This window comes from Lepidochelys olivacea (assembly GCF_965140295.1).
Source record: "Lepidochelys olivacea isolate rLepOli2 genome assembly, chromosome: 18".
In the NCBI taxonomy this organism is placed as follows: domain Eukaryota; kingdom Metazoa; phylum Chordata; order Testudines; family Cheloniidae; genus Lepidochelys; species Lepidochelys olivacea.
Window position 1 is genome coordinate 21,269,587 of NC_140428.1, and position 25,160 is coordinate 21,294,746.

Below are 25,160 nucleotides of genomic sequence, written 5' to 3' on the forward strand. Positions count from 1 at the left end.
TGTTTAATATCGAAACAAACTCTTCTGCTCTCCCCCTCGCTGCGGCTTTATTAGTCACCTGCTCACAGCCTGCAAATCCTTGACCCAAATCCTTGTGTGCCCAGCTTTAGCCCTTATCCTGCTGGGGCTGCTCTGTCCGCCATCGACCTGGGAAGAGAAGAATTGGCCGTGCAGTAAGATTAGGAGCTTTTTGCTGGGTGTTTGTGCTAGGTGATAAGCTGCGGGGGGATCTTGATCAGTCTGAGCCGCTAACTCTCCCTGATCCCCATCCTTTCCCTGCATTCAGCTGACTCAGGGACCCTGGTCTTACCCAGGGGAGTGCTGGAGCCATTGACCTTGCCTGGCTACTCAAGGGCCTCTGACACACACGGGCCAAGCCAGGGCAAGGCTGAGGGAGAGTTATTTTGCTGAATTTCTCATCTCAAGATGAGACTCAGGCCAGCTTCCCTGGGAGATAGTTAACCCTTTGCTGTCTGTGTGTGGGGGGGTGGGGGCCGCAGGAGCAGACAGGCAGAGGGTTTTTATTGTTCTTGTAAGATTTGCTGGGTTTGGCGTGAATGAATTGCTCCTACCTGTTTCACTTTGCTCCCGCGACGACTCCAGTGTGTCTGTCTGTCTGCTGTCTGTGCTTGCAGAACATCGGCCGGGCCATTCAGCAGGACCAGCCGTGTTACAAAGTCTGGGCTGAATCCTGAGTGGCGCTGAGCACTTGCAGCAACTCACCTGTAGTGGCTGTTCCCGTTCAGATGCAAGACGCTCATGCTTTCAGGGCCGGAGGTCCCAGGTTCAAAGCCTGTCACGGTGGGGATCATTGACCATCCTGGATTCTTTACAGAAGTTACAGGCTCGATGCAGAAATTACTGGGCAAGGTTCTGGCCTTAACAACTCTGAACCCAGGTCACTGTCAGTGACCCCAGTATATTTCTAAGATGATGATTTATCTTTTGGTAGCTCCCGTGGAGCCTGCCCCATTCAGCATCTGGGCCCTCTTGCACTGGGCATTGTACAAAACAGGCGAAACACAGGAAGATCTTACAATCTAAAGCGCCGATCCTGTAGGTTCTTACAAGCATGCTTAACTCTAAGCACATGAATATTCATTCTCCTTCACTTCAGTGGAGCCACTTAAAATTAAGCATGTACATAATTATTTGCCAGGATCAGGGCCTTTAAAAATGAAAACCAGATGCATAGCAGGGGAATGAAATGCAGCATGCAAGCGGAGTGATAGGGGCAAGGTTGTCACATATTTTCATAGGTTACACAGCCTTCCAAATGTAACCCTTGCCTAATTTTTCTAGAATTGGCTAAACTGTTACCTACTTACAGTGTACGGCTCCAATCTAGTGCAGGCTTCTGCCTCCATGCAGCCTCCTAAATAAATCGGTAAGATTCTGCCTGGATGCAGTGGTCTGTGCTCGCAGATTGGGACCAGAGGGCGTGGCCTGCTGCTTTGGCATGTGCAGTGCAGTGCACACACAACAAACAGCAGTAGGGTCTGGGTTGCCTATGCTGGAGGAAAGTCTCTGAATCCAAATGTAAAAAACTATTTTCATGGGAATCTAAAATCATGGGAACATTCCCACTGAGTTTGAGTTTTATAAATTCTTGCTTTTACAAAAAGTGAATTTGGGGTCTTAATCCTTTTTCTAGGAAAGTTCTGTATAATTTAATAGTGAAGAAAGCAGTAGAATTCTACAGAAATGTAATAACGTTCCATACAAATTACTCCTGAAACCTGTCAAAGTGAATAGAGCATCAGATCAAGTCAGCTGAGCTGGGCCAGTCTGGCTGTACTGCAGGTCTTTTATTGCAGTGTAGATGTACCTGGCCTTAGGACTGGGTAAGCTCCTCTGGCCTGGGTTATGCAGGTCATCAGACTAGGTGAGCATAGTGGTTCTTTCTGGCCTCAGTCTACGAATCTGTGATTAATGGCGCATTTTGTGGGAGAGCTTGCCTGCTGCACCTGTTCTTTGGCAAGATGGAGGATTGCTAGGTTTCCACTTCAGACCTGTCAATCTTGATCTTTTTCACCAGCACCAAATTCATAAGTGGTGACAGGAATGTGTGTTTTTAAAAGGCCAATTTACAGGTCTCGTAATTTGGAGATCTGATGTTTTGGTGCGTTGGAAATTGATTATTAGTAAGGCTACGTTTTAGTCACGGGTATTTTTAGTAAAAGTCACGGACAGGTCAGGGGAATAAACAAAAATTCATGGCCTATGACCTGTCCGTGACTTTTACTATATACCCTAACTAAAACTTGGGCAGGGGGCCATGGGTGCTCTGTGGGGGAGGTCCGGGGACACTGCGGGTGCTGGGCGGGAAGGTGGGCAGTGCTGGTGCTGGGTTGGAGGTGGGCGGTGCACGGCCCGGGACTCCTGCTGGTGCTGGGGGTGTGGTCTGGGACACCTGCTGGTGCGGTGGGGGGGGGGAGAATGGGCAGCCCGGGACCCCCGCTGGTGCTGGGAGGGGGGAGTTGGCAGGGCTGTGACAGGCTCGCTACATGGCTTAGTGTGTCCCTGCAGCTCCTGTGGGGAGGGAAGGCTGGGGGGCTCTGTGCGCTGCTCGTGCCACAAGCCCTGGCTCTGCAGCCCCCATTGGCCAGGAACCGCAGCCAATGGGAGCTGTGGGGGTGGGGCCTTCAGACAGGGGCAGCGCTTGGAGCCCCCTGGCCCCTCTGCCTAGGAGCTGCAGGGACACGTGGAGCCGGGGAGCCCCCCAACCCCGAGGTAAGTGCTGCCCTGCACCCCCGCCCCTAGCCCTGAACCCCCTCCCATACGCCCAAACTGCTGCTGTTGGCCCAGGGGCTGCCCAGCTTGGACAGCCCCTGAACCAGCACCAGCTGCTACAAAAGTCACAGAAAGTCACGGAATCCATGACCTCCATGACAGACATGCAGCTGTAATTATTAGTTTAAAAAAAACAACAACTTTAAAAAGTGAATGAAACTAGAATCCCTGAGGAGTTTAACCCACTCCTGAAATTACATAACTGGCGCTGTTATATAAGGTGGTTTTCTCAGCACGCTAGTGATGTGACAATATTTACAGACCAGTCCGGGTTTCCCTTTAATGGCTTCCATAAAAAGATTGTTATTTTTTCTAGTGCAGTCACTGGCTGATTTACATGCCTGTCCCATCCCTGGGTGACACGCTCTCGCTGTTTGCCTGTCGTTAAATGACTCTGGCGATGCCCCGACCCTGATGCTGTTGTCATACTTAACCCAGCTTTACAAATAAGTGTGTTTTGGTGGGTGTGAAAGGGGGACAAAAATATCACCTAGTCTGGTTAAAACTCAGTTCCTGCAAGCCCTGGCAATGTCATATCGTGAGAACTGCGAACTCTGTGTTGTTCTCTGATGTATCAACCTGGCTGGTCAGAGAACTTGGCCAGATTAGAACTGGTGTATGATATGATGTGATTTGATATGAAGCAAGAAGCAGCTACAGAGTATACCGAGTTTGAACCTGTTCCCTGAGCCAGATGAACCATCCAAGTAGGCTCCTGAACAGGACCTGTATCCTGTGAGACTACAGACAAGGGAGGACTGGAAATGCTGAAATGCTAAGTGTGTTCTTGGGGAGGGGGGTGATGGAGTGTTTTACATGGCAGACGCCTGGCCGCTCACCTGCACTCACTCTCCACTTCCCTTAGCTTAATAAATGCCCTCATTTTCTTCCACTCAAATGTTGCTGTTACTCATTTTACGTATTGGATTTTATTTTTTATTGTAGGGAGGGGCAGAGGGTCGGGACAGTTTTATGGCAACTGTATTGATCAGTGAAATCGAATATAATCCCTGCATTTGCTGAGTGATCATTAAGGGGACGGAGAGTCAGTGAAACATATTTTAAAAGAGAGACTATTCAGTGTTATTTCCTCCCGTGTTGCTTTCTGGGTCTCTGTCCTTTTCCAAAGCTGGAATCCGTCCTCCTCCCGCCTGAAAAGATCCATCATTGCTGGACAAGCGAGTCACAGTCTCCTTACTTTGCTTGTAATTTTATTAAGCGTAACCCCAAACATTTTCAGGTCCAGTGTCAGCTACAACCGGCCAGACCTCAACTGGTGTAAATCCGCAGAGCTGTGCTGAGCTATATGTTGATTTGCACCAGCTGAGTTTCTGACCTGACCTTTTTCTTCAGCGGGGAGAGGCAAGGTTGTGTGCTGCTGATCTGCAGTGCTGCAAAGGCACAATTCACCCCTGCATAGAGGGACCATGCGCCATTTAAGTCTTTCTTGAGCCCTGTTCTGAGCATTTAAGGGGTGCATTGGGCTGGCGTGTGCCCTCTCCGCAGAGAGGAATTAGGGTCTGGCCCTTGCAGGGTGGTGCCGGGGAGAATGAGGGATGCAGCTCTTCTGGATTAGGGTTTTAAACAACTTTTGCTCATTTCTCACCCCTGTCACTTTGAGCAGCGCATTGAAAGTCTCACCCAACCCATGGGCGCCTGGGTGTGGAGACTGTGACGCTGATCTATTTTTTGGTTAATTGTCTCCATCCATTAGTCTTTTCATCCTTCTCCCTGTTAAAGACACTGCTCGCGGCTAATGCTGGTAAATGAAACGCTGTTAAAGGCATGGCTGGAGGTTTGAGGGCTGGCTTGGGCCAGCAGTCACCAAAAGCTGTCTCTGTCCAAGTGCCCTGGGTGGGAAGAGTTTGGTACGTCTCGGTCCATGTCCCTGGTTGCGTGGGGCACACGCTTTGCAGGAGGCGTCATCAGAGCTGGCCCTTCATTGGCTGCCTGCTTGTTCGTCTCAGCCAAGAGGCTGACCTACCTTTTTCACCCCTGGATGGGCCCCCTGGGCTGCAGGACAGGATTGTGGCTCATTAGCAGGGCAATGCGGGGGCCAGCTGGCACTGCTCATGCCAGATCCCGAGCAGCCTTCAGCTCCCAGCATAGCTGACAGGAGTTGCGGGCACCCAGCGCCTTGCAGGATTGGGACCTTCGTTAGTTAATCATCTGGGTAGCGCTTAGATAATGGAAGGAACTTCAGAATTGCTCCGTCCTGCTGCTGCTGCTCTGGCTGCTCCCGTTCTGTGTATAATAATCGCAGGCTTGAACTGCCATCCAGCACGTTGCACTTTACGCTAACCCTTGCAGATAATTAAATGCGTGGTTCCCCCCACACACGCCTTAAGGCTGTCTATGATGTGTGGCTGACCACTGTACCTCCTCTTCCACTCACACTTCAGACAGTACCATTGTAATGACTCGAGCTGCCTTGTCTTACAACCCCCCGGATATCCGGCTCTGGGGCATGGTGCAGTGCCTGTTTCTGCATTCCCATCTGGATGCAGTGGGCCAAATTCTCCTCTCTGTTACACAAGGGCAGCTGCCTTAAAGTCTGTGGGTCATGGACCAGCGTAACTGCAGGGGAGGGGGGGTTGGCACATGCTTTTGAAGTCCTCATTCTGAACTCAGCCTTGAATTCTTCATGGAGGGGACAGTTCAGGGGAGTCCTGTGGTTTCCAGTTGATGGAAAGGATTTCCAGCCCAAAGAGGGAAAGATTCAGGTTTTTAAATTTTATTTTCTCCTATTTGCAGTGTTTCTTTGCAGTTCTTTGTCAGTCTCTTCATTTTCCCTACCTGAGCTTGAGCTACTTTTGGCTGTTTAATTTGTCACCCTTTTGCGGGTATGTCTACACTGCAGTCATGCCTGAGCTAGCTTTGATCTAGTTAGCTGCACTAACAATAGCATGGGCTAGCGCTTGAGAGCACGCCCAGGGTCCCTGATGGGTTTGTGCGGCCGGTGGTGCTGTGGTGTCATTGCCCTGTGTTTGGAGCTAGGAGATCAACGCTAGCTCGGGTGTGTCGACACCTTCTGCAGTCACTCCTCTGATTGCGGCGTGGACGGATCCTCAGACACATTAAAACCTGCTGCTAGGATGCCGCCAACATTGCCTCCTCTAAAGGTGACAAGCTTCTTATCAGAGGAACAAAATGGATTTGGGGCAAATATCGATCAGTTGCGTTTATAGAATGCCCTTTGCTGTGGTAGCTAGGTAACCATTGGGGCTGCTTGAGAGTCTGTAAAAGAATCCGGAGAACTTTGTGCCACCTTCTGCCAATCAAAAGCCTTCCCTTTGGATTATGTTTCCAGCAGTCGCGCCACTCAGGCTTGTTTTCCTGTAAACGGTGGAGCTATCCAGTTACCACTGGTGGACCATTTTGCTGCCATTACAGGAGGCCTGATCAGACCAGTAGGCTTGGTGGAAGGCAGACAACCTGTTAGTTCCATTAGCCGTAGACAGTGCAGCAATCAGGGCATTCATGGGAAATGTTAACGATGTTTTCTTCATCCAGCTGTAATGTTTGTAGCCGCTGTTTATTTGCCTGTCTCATGCTGCTGTCCCCCAGGACTCTGGGGGCTCCTTTTGTCAAAGCACTGAGAGGCAGCAAGGGAGGTGTTCTGCCACCGCTTTGTGGTTGTGTCCACATTGCATGGGTATTCGTCCAGTAGTGACTGGACTCCCGACCTCGTCCCCAGCATTGACTGGATTTGCTGTAAAATCCGGGATGGGTTTTCTCAAAGGGAGAGGGGAAGGCTCTTTTTTGGGTTAGTCTGAAGACCTGATGTGGAATCTGGAGGGTGTGCGCCCTGTCATGTAGGTATTGAAATGACTGGCTCAGGTGATGTTCTCTTTGCTCCCAGGGCAATACAAGAATTGTGCATTTTTCATAGCCTAGTTGGGTTTCTCCTTTGGTATGAGGCAGGTTTAAGGGAGAGATGCCTCTCCATTTCCTTAACCATCTCCTGAAATGCTCTTTCACCAGAAATCTTGTCGTGTCTAATCACATTGGTGCGGTCTTCGCTGTCTGAAGGTTATAAGGTTATGCGAATCAACAGGGTTAATGGCCTCTGAATGGCTTTGATTGTGAACATTGTAATGGAATGGTATATGTTCAGACTGGCTACGAAGCTAAAGAACAGCCCTGCTCCTTGCCTAATCGCTTACACGTGTGCAAAGTGCACTAGTGTAAATGACGGCTTGCTCGGCGAGCTCTAGGAGGGGGTGGAGCATGGGATGGGCGTTGGTACGAAACATTGGCAAGAGAGCTGTGCTGCGTTGTTCTTGCTGAGCTTGCCCAGGGGCCCGGCACTGTCACCTGGGTTTGTGCTTGCTGCGCATTCGGGAGCTGTCTTGAAGGAGGTTGGCGTGGAAGCCCCCTCCCAAGTTGAGCCTGATTGTGCAAAAGGTTGTGAAGGAAAAGGGCCTCTTTTATTTGCTGACATTGGAAATCAGTGGCTTTAAAGTGCTGAGTGAGAATCCTCAGCCGTCTTCATTTCCTGCCTAGCATGAGAGCTTTCTTCCTTCCTAGGGCTGTCGCTATTTTTCTTCATTCAAGCACTCTCTCCTGTCCTTCCAAAGGGTTTTCCTTTCACTCCCTCTCCTCCCTTCTTGTGAATCCCCTCCTCCCGCTCAGGCACTTTCCCCCCTTCTTTCTTAGAGAGTTCTGCTCCCTTCTCTTGCCCTCCGCTGAAAATCTCCTTCTCCTTCCTTTCCCCTGAGGTGCATGAACTCCATCCTTCCTTTCACACACACTCTCTCTTCCTTCCTTGTTCATTTCTTAGCATCTCTTTACCTTCAGCCCGTATGCCCTGTGTCTTGCCATCCTACTCGAGATGGATGTGCTACATTCCACAGCCTCTCCTTCCTCCTCTGTCATGCTTACTAAGCAGCCAGTTTGCCAGGAGGGAAGGCACAGCACTCTGTTGCTCAGGTTTCTGGGAGAAGCTTGTTCATACTGGGCATGGTCATGTGTTAACGTAGTCACTCCCATGCTACCGTTACATCGAGCAGAGCTCCTGCTGAGAAGGTGATGCTCCCCACCCTGCTCCAAACACAGTTGAACAAGTGGAAGTGGGTCAAAACTTACCCATTTCCCGGGCTTTGGGTTTATTTGCAACAGGAACGTAAAATCCAGTCTGTCACCAGCTGGAAGTAACTAGAGCTCAGCTGTTCTACAAGGACAGCGGCCCTGATGGTTATTTGTGTAGCTTCAGCTTTGCATCTCACTCAATCCCCAGCTAGAGGGGCAGTCCCAGCTTGACCTTTTCAGCTTCACAGGTGCTGGTTGCACCAGGCACTCCCTGTATTGTGGTGAGCTGGTTGGTTTTTTTGTGGCTTATCCGTAACCTTTATCACCGTTTTCCTGCATTCCCATGTTCTTGGTAAATGGATACCTGTGCCCCAGCTTCGTTAGGACTTGATTGCCTGCACCATAATAATATCCAGCCACTTCTCCAACTGTTGCTTTTGGCAGTGAGACTGAACCTAGTGGTCGAGTGGAAATCCAGTCGGAGAGAAAGTGGTCTGCAAAGCATGGGATGCTCTTTGAATGGAAAAGGAGGACTTGTGGCACCTTACAGACTAACCAATTTATTTGAGCATAAGCTTTCGTGAGCTACAGCTCACTTCATCGGATGCATCCGATGAAGTGAGCTGTAGCTCACGAAAGCTCATGCTCAAATCAATTGGTTAGTCTGTAAGGTGCCACAAGTACTCCTTTTCTTTTTGCGAATATAGACTAACACGGCTGTTACTCTGAAACCTATCTTTGAATGGAGAAACTGACGATGCTTAGGAAGGACAGATGTATGGGTGCTTTGTGGAATGGTGACCTCTCTTAGGTTACATGAAAAAGCACAATAGCAAACACAAACACAGCACCATGGCTAGCATTACACCTTGTTGAAATAATTTCCTTGTGACGCCAGGTTCATTATTGGGGTCTATTTGCAGAGGGCCCTGATGATATAGAGTTGGTCCTATAGGGATTGTGCGGTGTCTCAAGATGCCTGCCACGTTTCCCTCACTTTTATTAGGAGGTGACATTTTCATGAAGACAGGATCTCAATCCTTTATGTAGCAAACAAGCAGCAGGTGCAGATGAAATTTCTCATCCTTTGTAACATCGTGTTCCTATCCACAGCAGCTAAGTGTGATGTCACCAAGACGAGATGATGGATTCAGGTGGAGAATGAGCAACAGAAGTAGGTCAGTGAGAACTGAAAATGACTGATGGTTTATGCTGTCCTGTGTGTGTGCCATGATCCAAATTTCAGATCTAGGGCTGTGCTGGTTATAAAGTCTTGCTTTGAGGCCAAATCTGAGCTAAGTTTTGAGTTCAGACTCAAAAATCTTGAATCACAGGCCCTGTCATGAGATTTTGCACCCTAACCCCCCAATAGCAGAAATCTCACAAAACTGGGCTGATCCTCATGAGAGTTTCTATGGGAATGTTCTCTTGAGTTTTCAGCAGCATTGGAGCTAGAAAATAGGCTCCTTCCTGGTTTGAAATCCGTCTGGAAGCAAACGTGCTGGGAACCTTCTGTCATTTGCTGGGCATGGGATTTGAGTGTCCAGCTTCACTCATCTCTGCTGAAAGATGGGCATGTTTGCAGAAGGACCAAAGCTTGGCCTCTGTCTTCCTGGGCACAGTTTGCAAGCCCTATTATTTTCCACCCACATTCAGATGACTACAGGTGTGGGTGCTCTGGTTTGCACCCTTAATTTTACTGCAAGGGCACATTGCATGTGCAAGAGATAAGCACCCTTTGCAGTCCTGCCCCATCGTGCATGTCTCTGCCCCTTGAAATCTTACCGGTGATACCTTGGGCCTGGAACTGCTAATTACCAAAAACCACACAAATTAAATATTGTCATGGCAACCTGCAGCCTTTCAGCAGATTGTATGTCTCCTCCCTGACCTTTCAGGAGAGCTGTATCTTGCTATAGCCCCCTTCTCTAATCCGGTTTTTAAAATATAATATTATGCTACTGGAAGGGATCAGACCTTTAATCTGATTGTGCGTGTGTGCATGTGGTGGGGGAATGGCCTGAATTAATAGGCATCTAGAAACGGTTCAGAGACAAGACAGAGGCGAGGCAGGATGTGATCCTGCTGGGGCTGGAAGTGAGCACCTGAGTGGAATTATTAGCTTCACGGCACAGATGGGGAAAATCCTCTCTGAGGGAGAAAGCTTCCCCCTACTCCCATCCCCTTAGCCAGGGCTGCTTCCTCTTGGGGTCACTGAATCGCATTTAAGAAATACAGAGTTTGGAGTCTGGGGTTTGAACTGGCTTGTAGGAGACACCCCACTGCACCCTGGTTCATGGGAACTTGCCGATTACAGGCGCTGGCAGAGTTCTCGTTCATTTACAGAATGACCGTTGGTTGTCCCCTGCCCACCTCATCTTCATTTATTAAAATAAAAGCCTATGTATGTGTTATGGTTGCTCCTGCTGAGATCAGGGCCCCATTGTGCTTGCCATGGGAGATGCCAGTCTAAACCGACAAAGAGCAGGAGGGGCACAGAGAGGAGCACAAGGTCACATAACAGGTCGGCTATGGAACTTGGAATAAAACCCAGGTTTCCTGGCTCTCAGCTAGTGCTTTACCCACTAGATCACACTGCCTGTCTCATTGTGGCCTAAATCCCAACGGGCTTTCCCAGATGTTAGTCCATCCTTGAAGCAAAAGCCCCATTGGCTTCAGTGGGAATTTTCCCTAGTAAGGACCAAGTTAAAAAGTGTGTGTGGATTTCATGATTCGGCCCTTTTGGAACCATTCCCAGAGGCAGTTGAAGAGCAGATTGGTTTGCATGTGTGTGCCAGGGCAGTGGCTGGCCTTCAAACCCAGGCTTTGGGAGAAGCCCACATTATCTGAGCCCTAGTTAATTTCAGCAGGCACCAGGCTGTTAAAACCAGTTCAGAAACCCATCTTCTAGATGAGGTTGCTGCAGGTTTGAGTTGCCCGGTTCTTGCTTTCCAGGAAAGGCGTCTCTTAACCCAACATTGGCTGACCCTGCTGGAGCCCTGAGCCCATGAATTTGTTAATTCCTTATACTGCGGTCGCACCCCCAGTGTGCTGGGCGCCAGGCTGACACCGGCCAAGAGACAGCTCTTGCCACAAAGTGCTCATAGTCTGTTGTAATGTAATGTTGCCTCTTGTGCAGCATTAGCAAGCCAAGCACGTGCACAGAACTGTCAGTGGCCTGGCAGGAGGGCAGAGGTTCTGTCTCTGTACCAGTCTTGCTGGTTAGACGTGCCTTCCACTGGCCCACGCTGCATGGGACTTGCATGCTATGCATTTGGGGCCCCAATCTAACGCCCTGTGTGCTTGGTGGAAAGATTTCAGTAGGAACTGGACCAGGCCCCTGAATGTCTTGAAGGAGAGGTTGGGACTGTTGGCAGGTATATTAGGAGTGGGGAGAGGTGGAGATGCTTAGAATTTAGACACAAAGTCCCACTGGGGGAAATGGTCATTGTCAAATCTTCTCCAAAAGCATCTGGTTCCTCTGGAAGGGTCTGATGAAACAGACCTGGGGTTTTTATCATGGGCACGAAGAAACAGGGCCCCAAGAGGCTGTTTGCTTTGCTTGTGTTCTAAGGCTGGTTCTGCTCACTTTTCGCTGGCTTGGCTGTATGAAAGGTCGGAGGTTATGAGGGCAGACCAGAAGTAGGGGACTTGTATAACGAATCCATGTATTGTAGACTAGCTATGTCACAAACACAGAGGGAGCTGGGGCCATAACCCATAGACGTTAGTTGCCTCCAAAGCTGGGACTCTACCACCTGAGCTAAAGGAAATGTCCCTTAGGAGGCAGCAGTGGTAGGTCCCTTATCCTCTCTGTGGATCAGCTAGTAGAGGGCAGTAAGCTCTACTGCAGACGTGAGCGCAGCCAGTACATTACAGTAGATATAAGTCAAGAGGGAGCACGGTGTGTATAAAAGTGTGAGGTATATTTTTGTGGATAAAGTGGCGAACAGGGTGATTGAGCTTCCAGTCAAGTGGTGGAGGCAAACAGCATGAACATTTGTAAATGCCACATTGAATGATCATACAGAATCTAATATATTAAGGTTGCAGCCCTGCTCCTCTTAAAGTCAAGGGATAAAATCTCATTGACTTTAGCGGGAGTAGGAATGGAAGAAATATTAGTCATTTTTGAACTTCAGAGAAGCTGTCTACATTTTGGGAGTTCAGAAGGGTATTTTCTGAAGTCAGTGTTTTCTCCTGCAGATTAGCTCTGGGTTTTCTGGCTGCCTCTGTCACACATTGGGCAGAGATGGCAGAGCTTCTCCTAACCATTGCATGCACAAAGATCCTGTTGCCTTCTCTTTGTCTTGCATGACCTAGAAAAGCCTGGTAGGAGCTGGGCAGAACCCCCCCCCCCCCACCATATCCTTTAATAAAGGTCCCATTCATGAATAAGAGTGGAAGATGCCTCCTTAGACACAATGGGGTTGTGCCCCATGGGGGACTTGGCTTGCTGCATTTAAAGCCTTCCTAAAACAGCTCCCAAGTCTTTACCAAAAAGAAATGTAAGTCAAATGTCCATGGAAACATGGGAAAGCACCAATTATTGTTTATATAACTGTAGACCTAGGAGCCCTGTGCTAAATGCTGTACGAACACCCTATCCCAAAGAGCTTACAGTCTAAGACAAGAGAGAATGCCTGGGAATAATTCGCCCCATTAAAAGCTGCCCCAGCCCCCTTCTCTGGTACATCAACTTCCCACATTTTTTTGGCCTTATTTTCCCCATAGAGATCAATTCATCTTCAGCTGTGGAATTTCAGCCATGCTATATGTTCTACTAGGATCCTGTCAGATTTCACAGGCTGAGTTGGGTCTGTTCAGAACTATACTTGCATTGGTAACGCTCTCAGGAGCACATACCTACCTGTTCTTTGAAGTGCTGCTGGTGATTTCGTTGGTACTTTGATGCCCTACCATAGTACCTTTCTTTTTTCCTGGATGCTGAGATACTTTTTTGAACCTGTGGTCCTGAGTATTTGAGGTCATCAAAAATCCCCTCGTGTATTTTGAAAGACAGTGCTAGTTCTGGGGTAGTGTTTCATTCCTCCTAGATTTCCCCTTGTAATTTACACTGAGTATAGTTTTTCTGCTTTTCTTTCTTCGTTTAGAGCAGTGGTTTACAACCTGTGGTCCACAGTCCCCTGTGGGTCTGCAGACTGGCTTAAGGGGTCTGAAAAAGGTCGTTGTTACCAAAGACCAGTGGTTTTCAACCAGTAGTCCGCAGATCCCTGCGGGTCTGCAGACTATATCTGAGATGTCCAAAGGGGTCCGCACCTCCATTCAGAAATTTTTAGGAGTCTGCAAATGAAAAAAGGTTGAAAACCACTGCTTGAGAGTCATGCAGTGTTGCTGTCCACTGTTAAAACAGTTGACATGTTCTATCTGAGTGGCAGCTGCATTTCAGTGGTGGATAAAGTGATCCCTAGGTATAGTTTTGTAGATATGGCCACGTCATTGCAGTGCTCTGGACTCCTTCAGGATGCAAGGTGCTGTTATCCCATTTCTCTCTTCCAACTCTCTGCCTTTCTCCCTCTGTGCTCCTCCCCAGCCCACCTCCTCCCCCCTCCCCATTGTGCTGAGGGCAGCATTTGTCTGCATTTGTCCTCTGTACCCGGCATCCAGTTATTGATCTACACGATTATAAAGAACCGATAATCACTTCAAATTAATCTCATAAATGACTTAAAACACCAAAATATTTGCATAATGCGTCTTAAAGGTGGCAGCTCACAGAGGATAAGACTCAAAACTGCTTGGGACAGGGGGAAAGGGGCTTCCCACTCACCTGCGGACTTGCTTAAGTAATTAGCCTTCTGCTTGCGTAAGGGGGAATCTGCACTGGTTTAGTGGAGGAAAATAAAGCAGTGGAAGCTAAAAGGCTTTGAGATTTTGGCCCCGAGATGGGAGGGGGGAGTAATGGGGCAGATGACCATGGCTGCTGAAACAAAGTCTGTTTTTGTCTGCTGCATCCTGTGAAAATCTGGAGCCAGACGCCTGCTGAAAGTACCTCTGTCTAAAGACTTTCTGTCATAAACTTATCTGATTAGCAGAGAGCTAGACGACAGATTAGCCCCCGCTTCTCCACTGGGGACGGGCTCTTTGGAGCATTTGAGCAGCTCTGTGGTTTTTCCTCGCTCTGATGGTCAGGGGGGTGGTGATGGGGGATATTTAAGGGGAGATGATTGCGAGGTAATTCTGCAGATAATGCACCCTCTGAGTTGCCCTGGTGGTCACAGGTTAGGACGGTCTCCTGCAAGCCAGCGAGTCGGTGGTCATGTGCTGTGTGTTGCAGACACACAGAGCGGGTGCGCTGGTCGTGTGAGTAACGGTTGTAAGGGGCCCTCTGACTTTCTTTTTTTTTTTTTTTTCAAATGTCTTAACTTCTTCCCGTGAGATCTGGTTTATCGTCCTCTGGCTGGCGAGAGGAAGGAGAATAGCTCCAGTGTTTAGCATAGGACAAGGCACTTCGTGCTAGACATGTTGGTGGTTTAACATACAGCATTAAACAAAAATAGATGGAGGATTTCCAGTGTTAGCTTCTAGAAATACATATGTACATAGATCTCTCTCTCTCTCTCTCTCTCTCTCTCTCTCTCATATATGTTGTATATTGTCTGTATTTATGTGTATCCATAGCTGCTACCTCTCTGTAAGCAATGAAAACAGAGGTTTTGTACTACAGTGATTTTGCCATCTTAACTCTAGTAGTTGCTACTGTGAACATCTTTGTGCTTGCTCTCTCTTTCTCTCTTGCTCATGCATTCCATGGGGGGAAGGGGGAAGAGAACATTTTAAAAATATTTGAGCTAAAGCGAGCCCACTTTGAAGCAGCTTTGATGCAAGGATAACAGGGAAAATAATATTTAATTGCTCACTCTGTGTGTTCTGATCCAAGAAGGAAGGAGTAGTTATTTTGGTATCAGCTAGAATGATGGGCTGAAAATAGGACTTATAAACAAGGTTGTATTCTTTCACTCTGGGCCACAACTGTCGCTGAATCTATGGTAATTCTCTGCATATAAAAATATTATGCAAGAAAATAAGAGTCTCTCTCACACGCAGTGGAGGAACTGAAAAGCTAGCCAAGTAGCTGTCTGTTAACTATCATCCATCTGTCAATCATTTGAATTCCAGGTTTTTGTCAGTTCTTGAATAGTCATGCCTGTTTCTCCACCACATTTCTAGGTACTTAGGCCTTGTGTTCTGGCAAAGGGGAGACGGGGGTGCTGGCCTCTGCAGAGCTCTTTGCTGGGAGCAAGCCTGCTGCTTGGAAAGTGCTTTACCCTACAGGGGCTTCCCCTCCCCGAAAATGGAGGAGGTTGCCTAGGAACTTCAAGTGGGGGAGGGAGGGAAAAATCTTCATAATTCAGAAATCTCTGGGGCAAACAGAAAAGCCGTGCGTACGCACGCACACACTCTCTCAGACACGAAAATCAATTATGGGATGGTAAATAGGATATCCTTAACTTGGCATTTTTCTGCTCTGTTGCAGCCGTGATAACGACCTCTCCACCATCATCTCCAACCTGCATCAGAGCCGCCAACTCGTTATGCCAGAGACCCAGAGTCGCTGTGAATTCAAGAGAAACAGCATCGACGTCGGCTTAGGAGCAGCAGGTAAGCAGCCAGGGCGCCTGGTTCTTTTGTCCTCATTTGCTGGGAGGAGGAAAGTTCCAGCTGCGGCTTGGGTTCGGGTTTGCTGACTTCCCTCTTCTCTTCCCTCCCCTCCCCTCCCTTCCCCTCCCTCACTTTGGCCAGCCGGCTTCATTAAATTTCAGAGCAAGTCATGCTAGTCTCTCAGTATTCGTGGACAAAGACGAACATGGAAGGATTTTTTTTTTTTAGGAAGGTTAAAGTCATGCGGTCGTGTGAGATTTCAGCTCCGCTTCATTCTCAGATCTAGTGGTCTGTGTTAAAATGCAGGAGAGGACAGCGCTCCAGCAAAGAAGTGAAATGTCCCCGGGGTTAGTGGCCAGTGATGCAGAAAGGCCTGGTGCAGAGAGCGCGGTTTGATTTGTAATTGCATTAATCAGAGGCTCCCTATCCTGCCTCCGTCTCTGCCAACTCTTTGCAAGGATAGTTGCATGGCTTTGTACTGCTGCCTGGCTTACACAAGTTCACCTGGCTTCCCCTTGCTTGTCGTGCTGAACCAGAGATGCTCCACTAGAGCCGTGCACTACGCCCCTCGGGATGTCAGCATCAGGGAGGAAGTGATGGGAAGGGATGCCACGGTGCTGAATGTGCCTCAGTCAACAAGTGGGGCACTGGACACTGGTGACACTGTCAGTTCCGCTTGTTTCTTGCACAATCGGTGAATTTCTCCCGCAGGATGGTTAGCGGCTGGGAGAACCATTGCAGGTTTGGGTGGATCGTTAGCCCTCGCCATTCGCATCTAGAACCGAGGCCGGTTTCGGATTTCACTTACACTGGTGTCGATCCTCAGTCACTTTACTCACCGGAGTTGCTCTAGGTTGACGCTGGTGTAGCAGAGATCAGAAATCTGGACTTTAGACAGAAAAGGGGCCACTCGCTCCAGTGTAAATCAGGAGTGATTCCATTGAGTCCAGTGATAAGTAGCAGAGAATCAGGCCCATACTGGTGTATTTTTGAAAGCTACCAAGTAGGGAGTCTTTTCGGGTTGGTTTAGAGGAGGTTATGGTCCCAACAAGCTAATGAAGCTTTACTTCTCAGGAACTCTTGCTCTCTGAGCAGTGCTTTTTAACTTGTATTTTTTTTTTAAACCACACTTGGGAGCAGGGTGTTGATGTTAATGTCGTCTTTAACCCTATAATTTTTGGCTGTTTGTTTGGGCCCTGTCACTAAAAGGCAGATTATTGTCTTTCTGTTTTTATTCTGCTGGTCCCCAATCTGCCAAAGCCAGAATTTAGATGTGCCTGTGTATGTTGTTAGGGTCTTTGCTTGAAAGCCATGCATTTGCGTGTGCATGTAAATCATTGGCATTGATTATGCGGCTTAATCCAGAATCTGGTTTTCACTGCGGGATGCAATACAAAATGAAGGATGCGGTGGGTCGGGGAGGGGGTGCGTGCACAATAGCGGACGTGCGATACCAACAGGTGCAGCTGGTCTCCTTCTTCATTATGGCTTGCTCCAGCTGCCATTAAAATTAATGGAAGGATTCCCAGTGACATGGGTGGGAGCTGCCTCAGGCCTTTCAGTCCCAATTCAGCCAAGCACGTAAGCATGTGCTTGTAATGCTTGGCCGAATTGGGGCCTTGGTTTGCTAATGCCTGGGTGAGGTGCCCGTGCAGCAAAGAAAGAGAAACAAACTCACCCCGTGGAGAGAGCGCAACGCAAACTTTTCAAACGTCTCCTCCCCAGCCTAGACGCCTGCTGACTGCTACAGGCATGGCCGGGTGCTTTGTGAGCACAGGTTTGCAGAGTCAGGCCCCAGTGTGTTCAGAAATGGGGAAACTAACTTTTTTAATGAAAGAGGCAAATATCCTCCCTGTAGATTTACCAGGAGGAATTTTAATGTGTGAAACTGGACATTGACCAGAAAAGAACTGGCATTGATTGGCTCCCTTCAGCCCAGCGCCTGCCCAAGAAGAAGCTCGTTCTTCTCAGCCTGGTCAGACCCAATGAGAGGGGTTTAAACCCAAACCCTAGCTACAGCAAAACCCTAGGGATGCCCCCCCCCCAGGATGTTGGGGGGAATTTCAGACACTGATTTGAATTTAGCAGGTTGGCCCATCTCTAGATAATGGGTTGAAACAGGGTCCTGAGCTTTGGGGAATTTTGGGTGTAGGGTCCATGCTTTGCAGACTGGGAGTCTATGCAGTTCTACCCAGCTGGTGGGCACAAGCATTTAAAATGTGTGACATCCCTCCTGTCTCCCCAGCAGCAACCCGGCACTGCTCCTCTAGGAGTGCAGCTCATAGGCTTCACCCTTTCGGCTGGAATCCCTCCTTCCTTTGCAAATTGCACTGACGGACCTATCTCTGAGCTGTATTCTCCTGCACTGCTGCAGCCAAGAACCAAGGGGCTGGCTTGAAACGTAACTATGTGACCATTTCTTAAGGTGATGGAGACAGTGCTATCTAGTGGTCAGAGCCTGGGATTTTGGACTTCCTGGGTTCTTTTTCCTCGTTCTGTCACTGACTTGGTGTGTGTGACCTTGACCAAGTGACTTGGTGCCTCAGCTGACCTCATTTGTGAAAACAGGCTTAATACTGTTTACTTTGTGGAGAGGTTGCCAGACCTAATTGAGGCTGATGAAATGCTCTGAGATCTGCAGCAGTGAAGAGGAGCAAAGTGTGCTCTGTTCTCAGCAACATGGAATGATGACAAGGGAAACAAACAAAAAAGAATCCCACCCCACCCCACCCCTGGAGGCATCCAGAATCCCAGAGGTGGGGAAACGCCTGGGCTTTGATTGATTGGGTTGGTGTTAGTGCAGCGCGGTGTCCGAGTGGCAAAGCCTGGCTCAGATTGTACAGAACATGTGAGCTGAGAGAGAGGTGCTGAAATAGGCCTGTGTTTTCTACAGGAGGGACAGTGAGAGGCCGCTGGGCAAGGGACAGAGCCTTTGAGGACAGGATGGATTCTAACAGGAGTTGACAAGTGTGGGAGGAGGTGCTGGGGGAAACTGGGAGTATGAGGGTGGGGGCAGGAGGGTCTGTGCGGCTCCACAGGGGCAGTTTAAACCTGATCTTCCTGCTGTTTGGAGGCAGGTTCCTTGTAGGAACGATCTCTGCCCAACTGGGAGCAGAGCCTGACAGCTGTCTCTCATTAGTGTGTGTGCTACACCACCGTCCTGCTATTAGATTCCCTGATGTGGACCAGGCAGGGCCAAAGGGAATGGAAACTCAGAACTCTGGCCCCTGCCACTGTTGACTTTTTTTTTTTTTTTTTACAAGGGGGAAATGCCACAACTGATTTACCACCTGAAGTGCTTTAAACTTAGTGCCGGGTTAGCCTGGAGGCTTAGCTGGTGCTAAATCTGCTTAATAATGAGGAGAGAAAATAATACTGAGCGCTCACTGTTGTTGTTGTTTGTATCACAGTAGCTACAAAGATCAGGGCCCCGTTGTGCTAGGCGCTGTACATGCACATCGTAAGAGAAGTCACAACCCCAAAGAGCTTTCAGTGTGCATCAAAAAGACTGAGAAAGAGTGGGAGAAAGGAGGTATTGTTAACTTGCCTAGGGTAGATTCTGGCCACAGAAACTGCAATACCATATTTAGTGCCTTTTAAATGAGGGTCTCTAAAGCACCACACAAAGGTGGCATAGAGGGACAAAGTCACTTGCCCAGGATTATAGGGCAAATCAGTGGTGGAGGTCTCCTGACTGCCAGTTCCCCCTGCTCTCACCACTAGTCCTTGTAATTTCTCTCCTGCTGACATGCAGGGATTGCAGACATGCAGTCTGACTGCAGGGATTTTACATCCGGGGTTGTGTTTTCCCTATGCAAGTGTTCCGTGTGTGTAGTGAAGACAGGAGGTTTGTACAGCACCTGCTCTATGGCTACGACTCCTAGGTACACAGTAGTGCAAATGATAAATAATATTACCAATAATGGGAGGTTTGGTTGTGAATCGCTCCCAGCTTAACTCTGTCTGATTCTTTCCCCGTTTCTTGAACCTTGAAAACATAAAACAAGGCAGAACAAACCCCACCTGCAAAAAACAATGCTCTGGTCAAGCCGTCGTTTCTCAGCAAGACATAAAGGGCCCCGAAAACGCAGATCTAACCAAGGCTTTTGCAAAGACAGCAGAAGAGGAGGCCGAAAGGCGTGTGCTGATAAAATCTAATTGCCCTATCGATCGGTTTCGGAGCCGCCATTGGCAGCAGTAATGATTGAGATATTCTTATGTGTTTGATGCATGTTAGCTGCATCTCGCTGCTCTGGCCCCACTGGGGACCTTCAGATATTACGGAGATCTCTTAATCGTGGAGCAACCCTGTGTGTGCTGGGTCCGCTGTCCAACACCAAAGATTTATGATAATTATTATCAGTGCTACGCTTGGATTTCTGCAGGAGCCAGCCTGGTGCCCTGGTCCAGGGAGGAGCTGCCACGTTCACGCTTTCTGGTCATTCACTGGTTCATGGAATGCATTCCAGCTCAAGGTTTCCTCCACCTCCCGCCCCTTTCTTGCTAGTCTTCATTTTTTCCTCCTTTCCTGGCCGGGTTTAACATGGAGAGAAGTGACCCAGAATGAAGTGTTGGGTAAAATCCCCACAATGGGTATATCCTTCCCGTAATGTGTGTCTGTTCTGTTAGCTGTACAGGGAGTTATGCTCACGCACTGAATGGGGGTTACATGGCTAAAGCCTCCATTAGCCCCCAGCCTGCCCCCCAGCCCCCGCAGTAGGAAGAACAGACATTTCAGCACCTGTGTCTGTTCCCCTGGTCAGCAGCTGGAACACAGGGCTTCCCATTCAGAGGCCCTTTGAAGAAAGGGGCTGAGGCCAGCAATCCAGATGTGCGGTTAGTGAATGCTCCGAGGAGGAGGGAAGTAGCTGTTGTGAAGCCCAAATTTAAACTCCAGGCCCTAGACTGTGCTCTGTGTTGTGATGAGGTAAATCTAGAGTAACTGAGACCAGAAGCTTGACCCCAGGTTCTTCAGAAATGGTTCCCAAGTTCCCTATCACAGTCAGTGGCCCAATTCCGCTCTTTGTAACCGTTTGTGCATATGGAGCAGCTTTACTGAGCTCAGTGGAGTCACTCTGGATTTACAGCGGGGTAGAGAGCAGTCATGGCCCGGGGCCTTTTATTTAAGGAAAATAATAATAATCCAGGGCCAGCTCCCCTCATTCTCCTCTGCATTGCACAGCCCCTGACTCAGCAAGCAGTCCCCTTGGAACTAGTCGGCTGGGCAGCGTAAGGCTGGCAGAATCAGGCCCTATATGAGTTTGACTTTGAAATAGGCTCTCGAATGGCAAGAGTTGTCTTTCTGCCCACCCTGCGCAGCACCCAAGTTCATCGTGTTGGGTGCCGCACACTCCTGCTCAGTACTGATATTGGTGATTTCTGAACTAGAACAAAGGAATTGTTGATTCTGGCAGCGGTGAACACGGCATAAGCAGGGACATTTAAATCTCCGCTGATTGATTGTGCTGCTCTTCACTGATCAAAACAATGTTCAGATGCCATGTGAAATCTAGGGTGGGTCTACGCTGCAGAATTAGCGGTGGCTTTTATCCAGGTTTTAGCCTTAGCCCTCTCTGCCATCTATACAGAAGAACTTCTGGCCCAGTGCTTTCAGCCTGGCTTAGCTTACCTGGCAGGCAGGGTAGGTTAGAACTGAGCTCCGCTTTAGTTTGGGTTGGAACCTGCCCACTTTGCAGTGAGGACTCAAGGTTAAATTACTCGACTGCTCAGAGTCCTCCAATGCCTTCCCACAAGCCCCCTTCTCCCCCCACAAGGGACAGATAAGTTTTCCCGCGGTTGACTGGGAAAGAATCCTAGAGCACCTCAGCACAAAGAACTATGGCTATCTCCCCAGACACAGGCGAGCAAGTGCAGGGACAGTAAGGACCTAGTGATGCAGATAAGGCTTTGCATTGGGGATGCTCCCACCTAGGCTTGGCTAACTCGGGTGCCAATCACCTGGGTTAACTGTACAGTGTAGGGTAAGCACTGTTGTGAAAATACCTGCAGTTGATGCCTGGCTGTACCCGTCCCGTGTACGTAGCAGGGGTCAGTGTATTCCTTCCTTCCCCACAATTTCCCTCTTTCCAAAGCCCACTGCGTCCCGACCTTGAATTTTGCTGTGTTCCCTGAAAACCGTCCAGTCCCCTCCTCACACCGGCATTCAGGGGGGTTGCAGCCGGGGCTGTAACCTGGCGAATGGAAAAATATTGGGGCCTGTCCACCTTGGAAATGCACGGAGGCCACCTGCGCTGCGGAGGTTCGGAAAGAGGCGTAGCAACATATGAAAAGGTAGAGCGAGAAAGGAGGGGGGCGGAGGGCAGCCAGTGAGCCCAGTGAGCAGATAGAAGTAGTTCCCAACTGGATCAGATAAAGATGAGGCAGCAGGCGAGGTGCGGCAGTGGCTCGAGAGAGGGCTTTGCCGTGAGAGAGGATGATGGCACAAAGCACTTTTAATCTTAATTGAGAGAGAGGGAGACGCAGAAGGATGAGCAGAGCCTGACAAAGGCACGGCAGCAAAGCTGACGGTTTGCACATCAAACACAGACTTAGAGCCCCTTTAAGCAGCTCGCTGTGTGTCTGTAAACAAGTCCAATCCCCTCTATCCAGTTTGGCTCATGCAACCTGCCAGGGCATGCGGGAGGCGGGGCGGGGGTGACGGCTTTGCAGATCCAGTGGCTGACAGACAGGTGGTGGAGCTCCTCCCTTCCAGGCTGGCTTCAGGATTTGGGGGGGCCACCCATCCTCTTGGGGAGCGAAAGGTGCCATCTCCAACCTTGCAATCTCTCCTCTCCCCGACAGGGCCCCTTGTTTTCTTCCTCCTGTCCCATCCCCCCGTTCCCTAGTCGCTCCCCAACATGGTGCCTGATTCTGGGGCTGTGATTCAGGCGAGTAGTCCCATTGGCAGCTGCAGCAGGAATACTTGCATGAGATGGGTTTGCAGGGTCAGGCCAATGGGTGCTAAAGGAGGGTTGGGGCTGTCCTCCCTCTACCTTCTTTGTCCCCACCTGACGGGAGGAAGCTGGCTTGATGGCTGGCTATTGCCTCCCAAGCAGCCCCATGCAGAGTACCGTGCCATGGTCCTTTTAAGACACAGTGTGGTTAGCAGGACCCCAGTCAGGTCATCCAGGCAGCAGGAGACCCACACAGCCCCATGTTATATTTGGGATCATCCTATGGATTGGAGGCCCCTCTCCTCAATGATTCCAGGGCCCTTCTGGGTTGCAGATTTTGTGGGTCTTGAAAGCCAGCTGTCTCCCTACCATGAATGCCCACAGAGAGCGCCAGCTGTCTTTGGAGATGGCTGGTCTGTGTGGGCAGAGACTCACATTGGAGGTCCTGGCCTAACAGGAACAGTACTGTATCCTCATCCCAGTGTCCCAGGTCATTTACCCACACGGTGAATCCTGTATAACTCAGTTGAGTTGAAACCAGATGCAGAATGTCTAGACAAGTGGGGCAAAAGGCAGTCTCCCAAATTTCTATAGGGTTTATTCTCTCTTGGTCTCTGGCCACAGTCTGTGAATGTTATGTTTTTCCTCCAGTTTGTAAGGTACATTTTATAACCTTTTGTACAATTAATGTTTTATTTTATTTTTTGTGGTGATTTCTCCTTGAAAGATTTCACAGAAGAAGAATACTTAGCACTTATGCGATACCGTTCGTCCATAGATGATGATGACAATACCTAGCTCTTAGATAGCACTTTATGAAGGGGGTATTGCTATTACCCATTTTACTGATTGGAAACCTGGGGCACAGAGAGGGGAAGTGTCTTATTCAAGTTCAGACAGGGGTTGGGTTGCAAAGCCAGGAAACAGTTCTCCAAGTCTGGTGCTCTGGGCTATGCTATGAAATATAGTGTAATCAGAAGTGAACATTGAATAGACTTGTGTTAAAAATTGTTGGAGTTTTCCAGGAAGGGGTGTATATGTGTGTGTTAGATCCCTTATATTGATTTTCATCCAAGAATGTGTGTGTGAGAGTAGTTAGTTAAATCCCTTATATTGCTCTCCACGGGCCTGAGCCAGAACTCTCAGCGGCATGATCCCCTTTGACTTCAGTGGGCTTTGCATCTAGCCAGGCAAGGGTTAACTTGGGCCAAGGATGTTGTAGCTAATGATTAGAGACAGATCTGCAATGAATGGGCTGTTTTCTGAGCTTGGGATAACGAGCCAGGACACAGGCATGTTTTCACTTTCAAAAAAAAAAAAAGAAAGAAAGAAAAGAAAAAAAAGCCTTTATTGAATTGCTGCCTTAAATTGAGCAGAAAATCAGCTCCAAATGGGCAGATGAGGGTGGGAAGCCCAGCCCCCTTTGTGTACAGGTGTTATCATGAAGGGCAGCTGTTTACCTACGCATGGGGGACTGACCTTAGTCAACACCTGGTCTCCAGCTTCTGATCTGGGGCTGGAATTGCAGATTCCTCCCCTCTTTATGCTCCTCTCATGTTCTGTTTCTGCTGAAGCATTTTGGGAGCTGGAGACGACCAGCCTCTGCTGGTGGTTGTGTCCTGCTTTGCATTTGAACCCAGGCCTTGGGAGGTGAAGAAGCAACATGCAAGCATGTGGTGGAAGTGCAGTTCGCTTCCCTGCACTGGAACTCGTGGCAGCGTGGGCCAGGGCACAGGGCATTGGACTGGCAATCAGGAAACTTGGGTTTGAAACCTGGTGATGGGAGGGTTAGTTTTGGAAGCGGGATAATCTCGCTCTTTCTGGATCTTTAAGGAGAGGATGAGAGTCCGTGTTGTTTATTTCAGTGGCTCTCAACCTCTCCAGACTATGGTACCCCTTTCAGGAGTCTGATTTGTCTTGCATACCCCCAAGTTTCTCCTCACTTAAAAACTACTTGCTTATAAAATCAGACATAAAAATACAAGAGCATCACAGCAAACTCTTACCAAACAATTCACCTAATTCACCTAATTCCACCTAAATCCACCTAATTCACTCCCAACATGACTTGTATTTTGGGAAATGAAATAAACCAGTGGTTCTCAACCAGGGGGGTATGCGTACCCCTGAGGGTATGCAGAGGTCTTCCAGGGGGTACATGAACTCATCTAGGTATTTGCCTAGTTTTACAATAGGCTACATAAAAAGCACTAGTGAAGTCAGTACAAACTAAAATTTCATACAGACAATGACTTGTTTATACTGCTCTACATACGATATATACACTGAAGTGTAAGCATAATATTTATATTCCAATTGATTTATTTTATAATTATAAGGTAAAAATGATAAAGTAAACAATTGTTTGGTAAGAGTTTGCTGTGATGCTCTTGTATTTTTATGTCTGATTTTATAAGCAAGTAGTTTTTAAGTGAGGAGAAACTTGGGGGTATGCAAGACAAATCAGACTCCTGAAAGGGGTACCATAGTCTGGAAAGGTTGAGAGCCACTGAAATAAACAACACGGACTCTCATCCTCTCCTTAAAGATCCAGAAAGAGCGAGATTATCCCGCTTCCAAAACTAACCCTCCCATCACCCAAATACCAAAACAGAACTCTTTCCCCAGGTGTCGTACAGGCAGCTAGTAAAGAGCCAAAAACAAATCATTGGAGCTGTGACATCTCACTGATGTTATATATAGAAATCCAATATGGAGTGTAATGTGGCACCTGACTTGTCCACTCTCGCTTGCTGCCGGGGTGTGGGAAATGAATTGCTGCTCCCAGCCTCGCCATGAGTCGATAGATTTCAGCTTGGA

At 48.7% G+C, this 25,160-nt stretch overlaps 1 protein-coding gene across 11 annotated transcripts in view; it reads left to right on the plus strand.

The window, feature by feature from the left end:
• The window catches only part of SAMD11 (sterile alpha motif domain containing 11), a 217,826-nt gene that overhangs the window by 130,862 nt on the left and 61,804 nt on the right, over positions 1 to 25,160 (plus strand). For 10 of the 11 annotated variants that reach the window (XM_084651899.1, XM_084651902.1, XM_084651905.1 and 7 more), the window contains one exon: positions 15,323 to 15,447. In XM_084651899.1, coding sequence (XP_084508025.1) covers positions 15,323 to 15,447 — 125 coding nt within the window. Of the gene's footprint in view, positions 1 to 8,937; positions 9,003 to 15,322; positions 15,448 to 25,160 lie in introns of all 11 variants that reach the window. The other variant, XM_084651903.1, reaches the window with a different exon arrangement.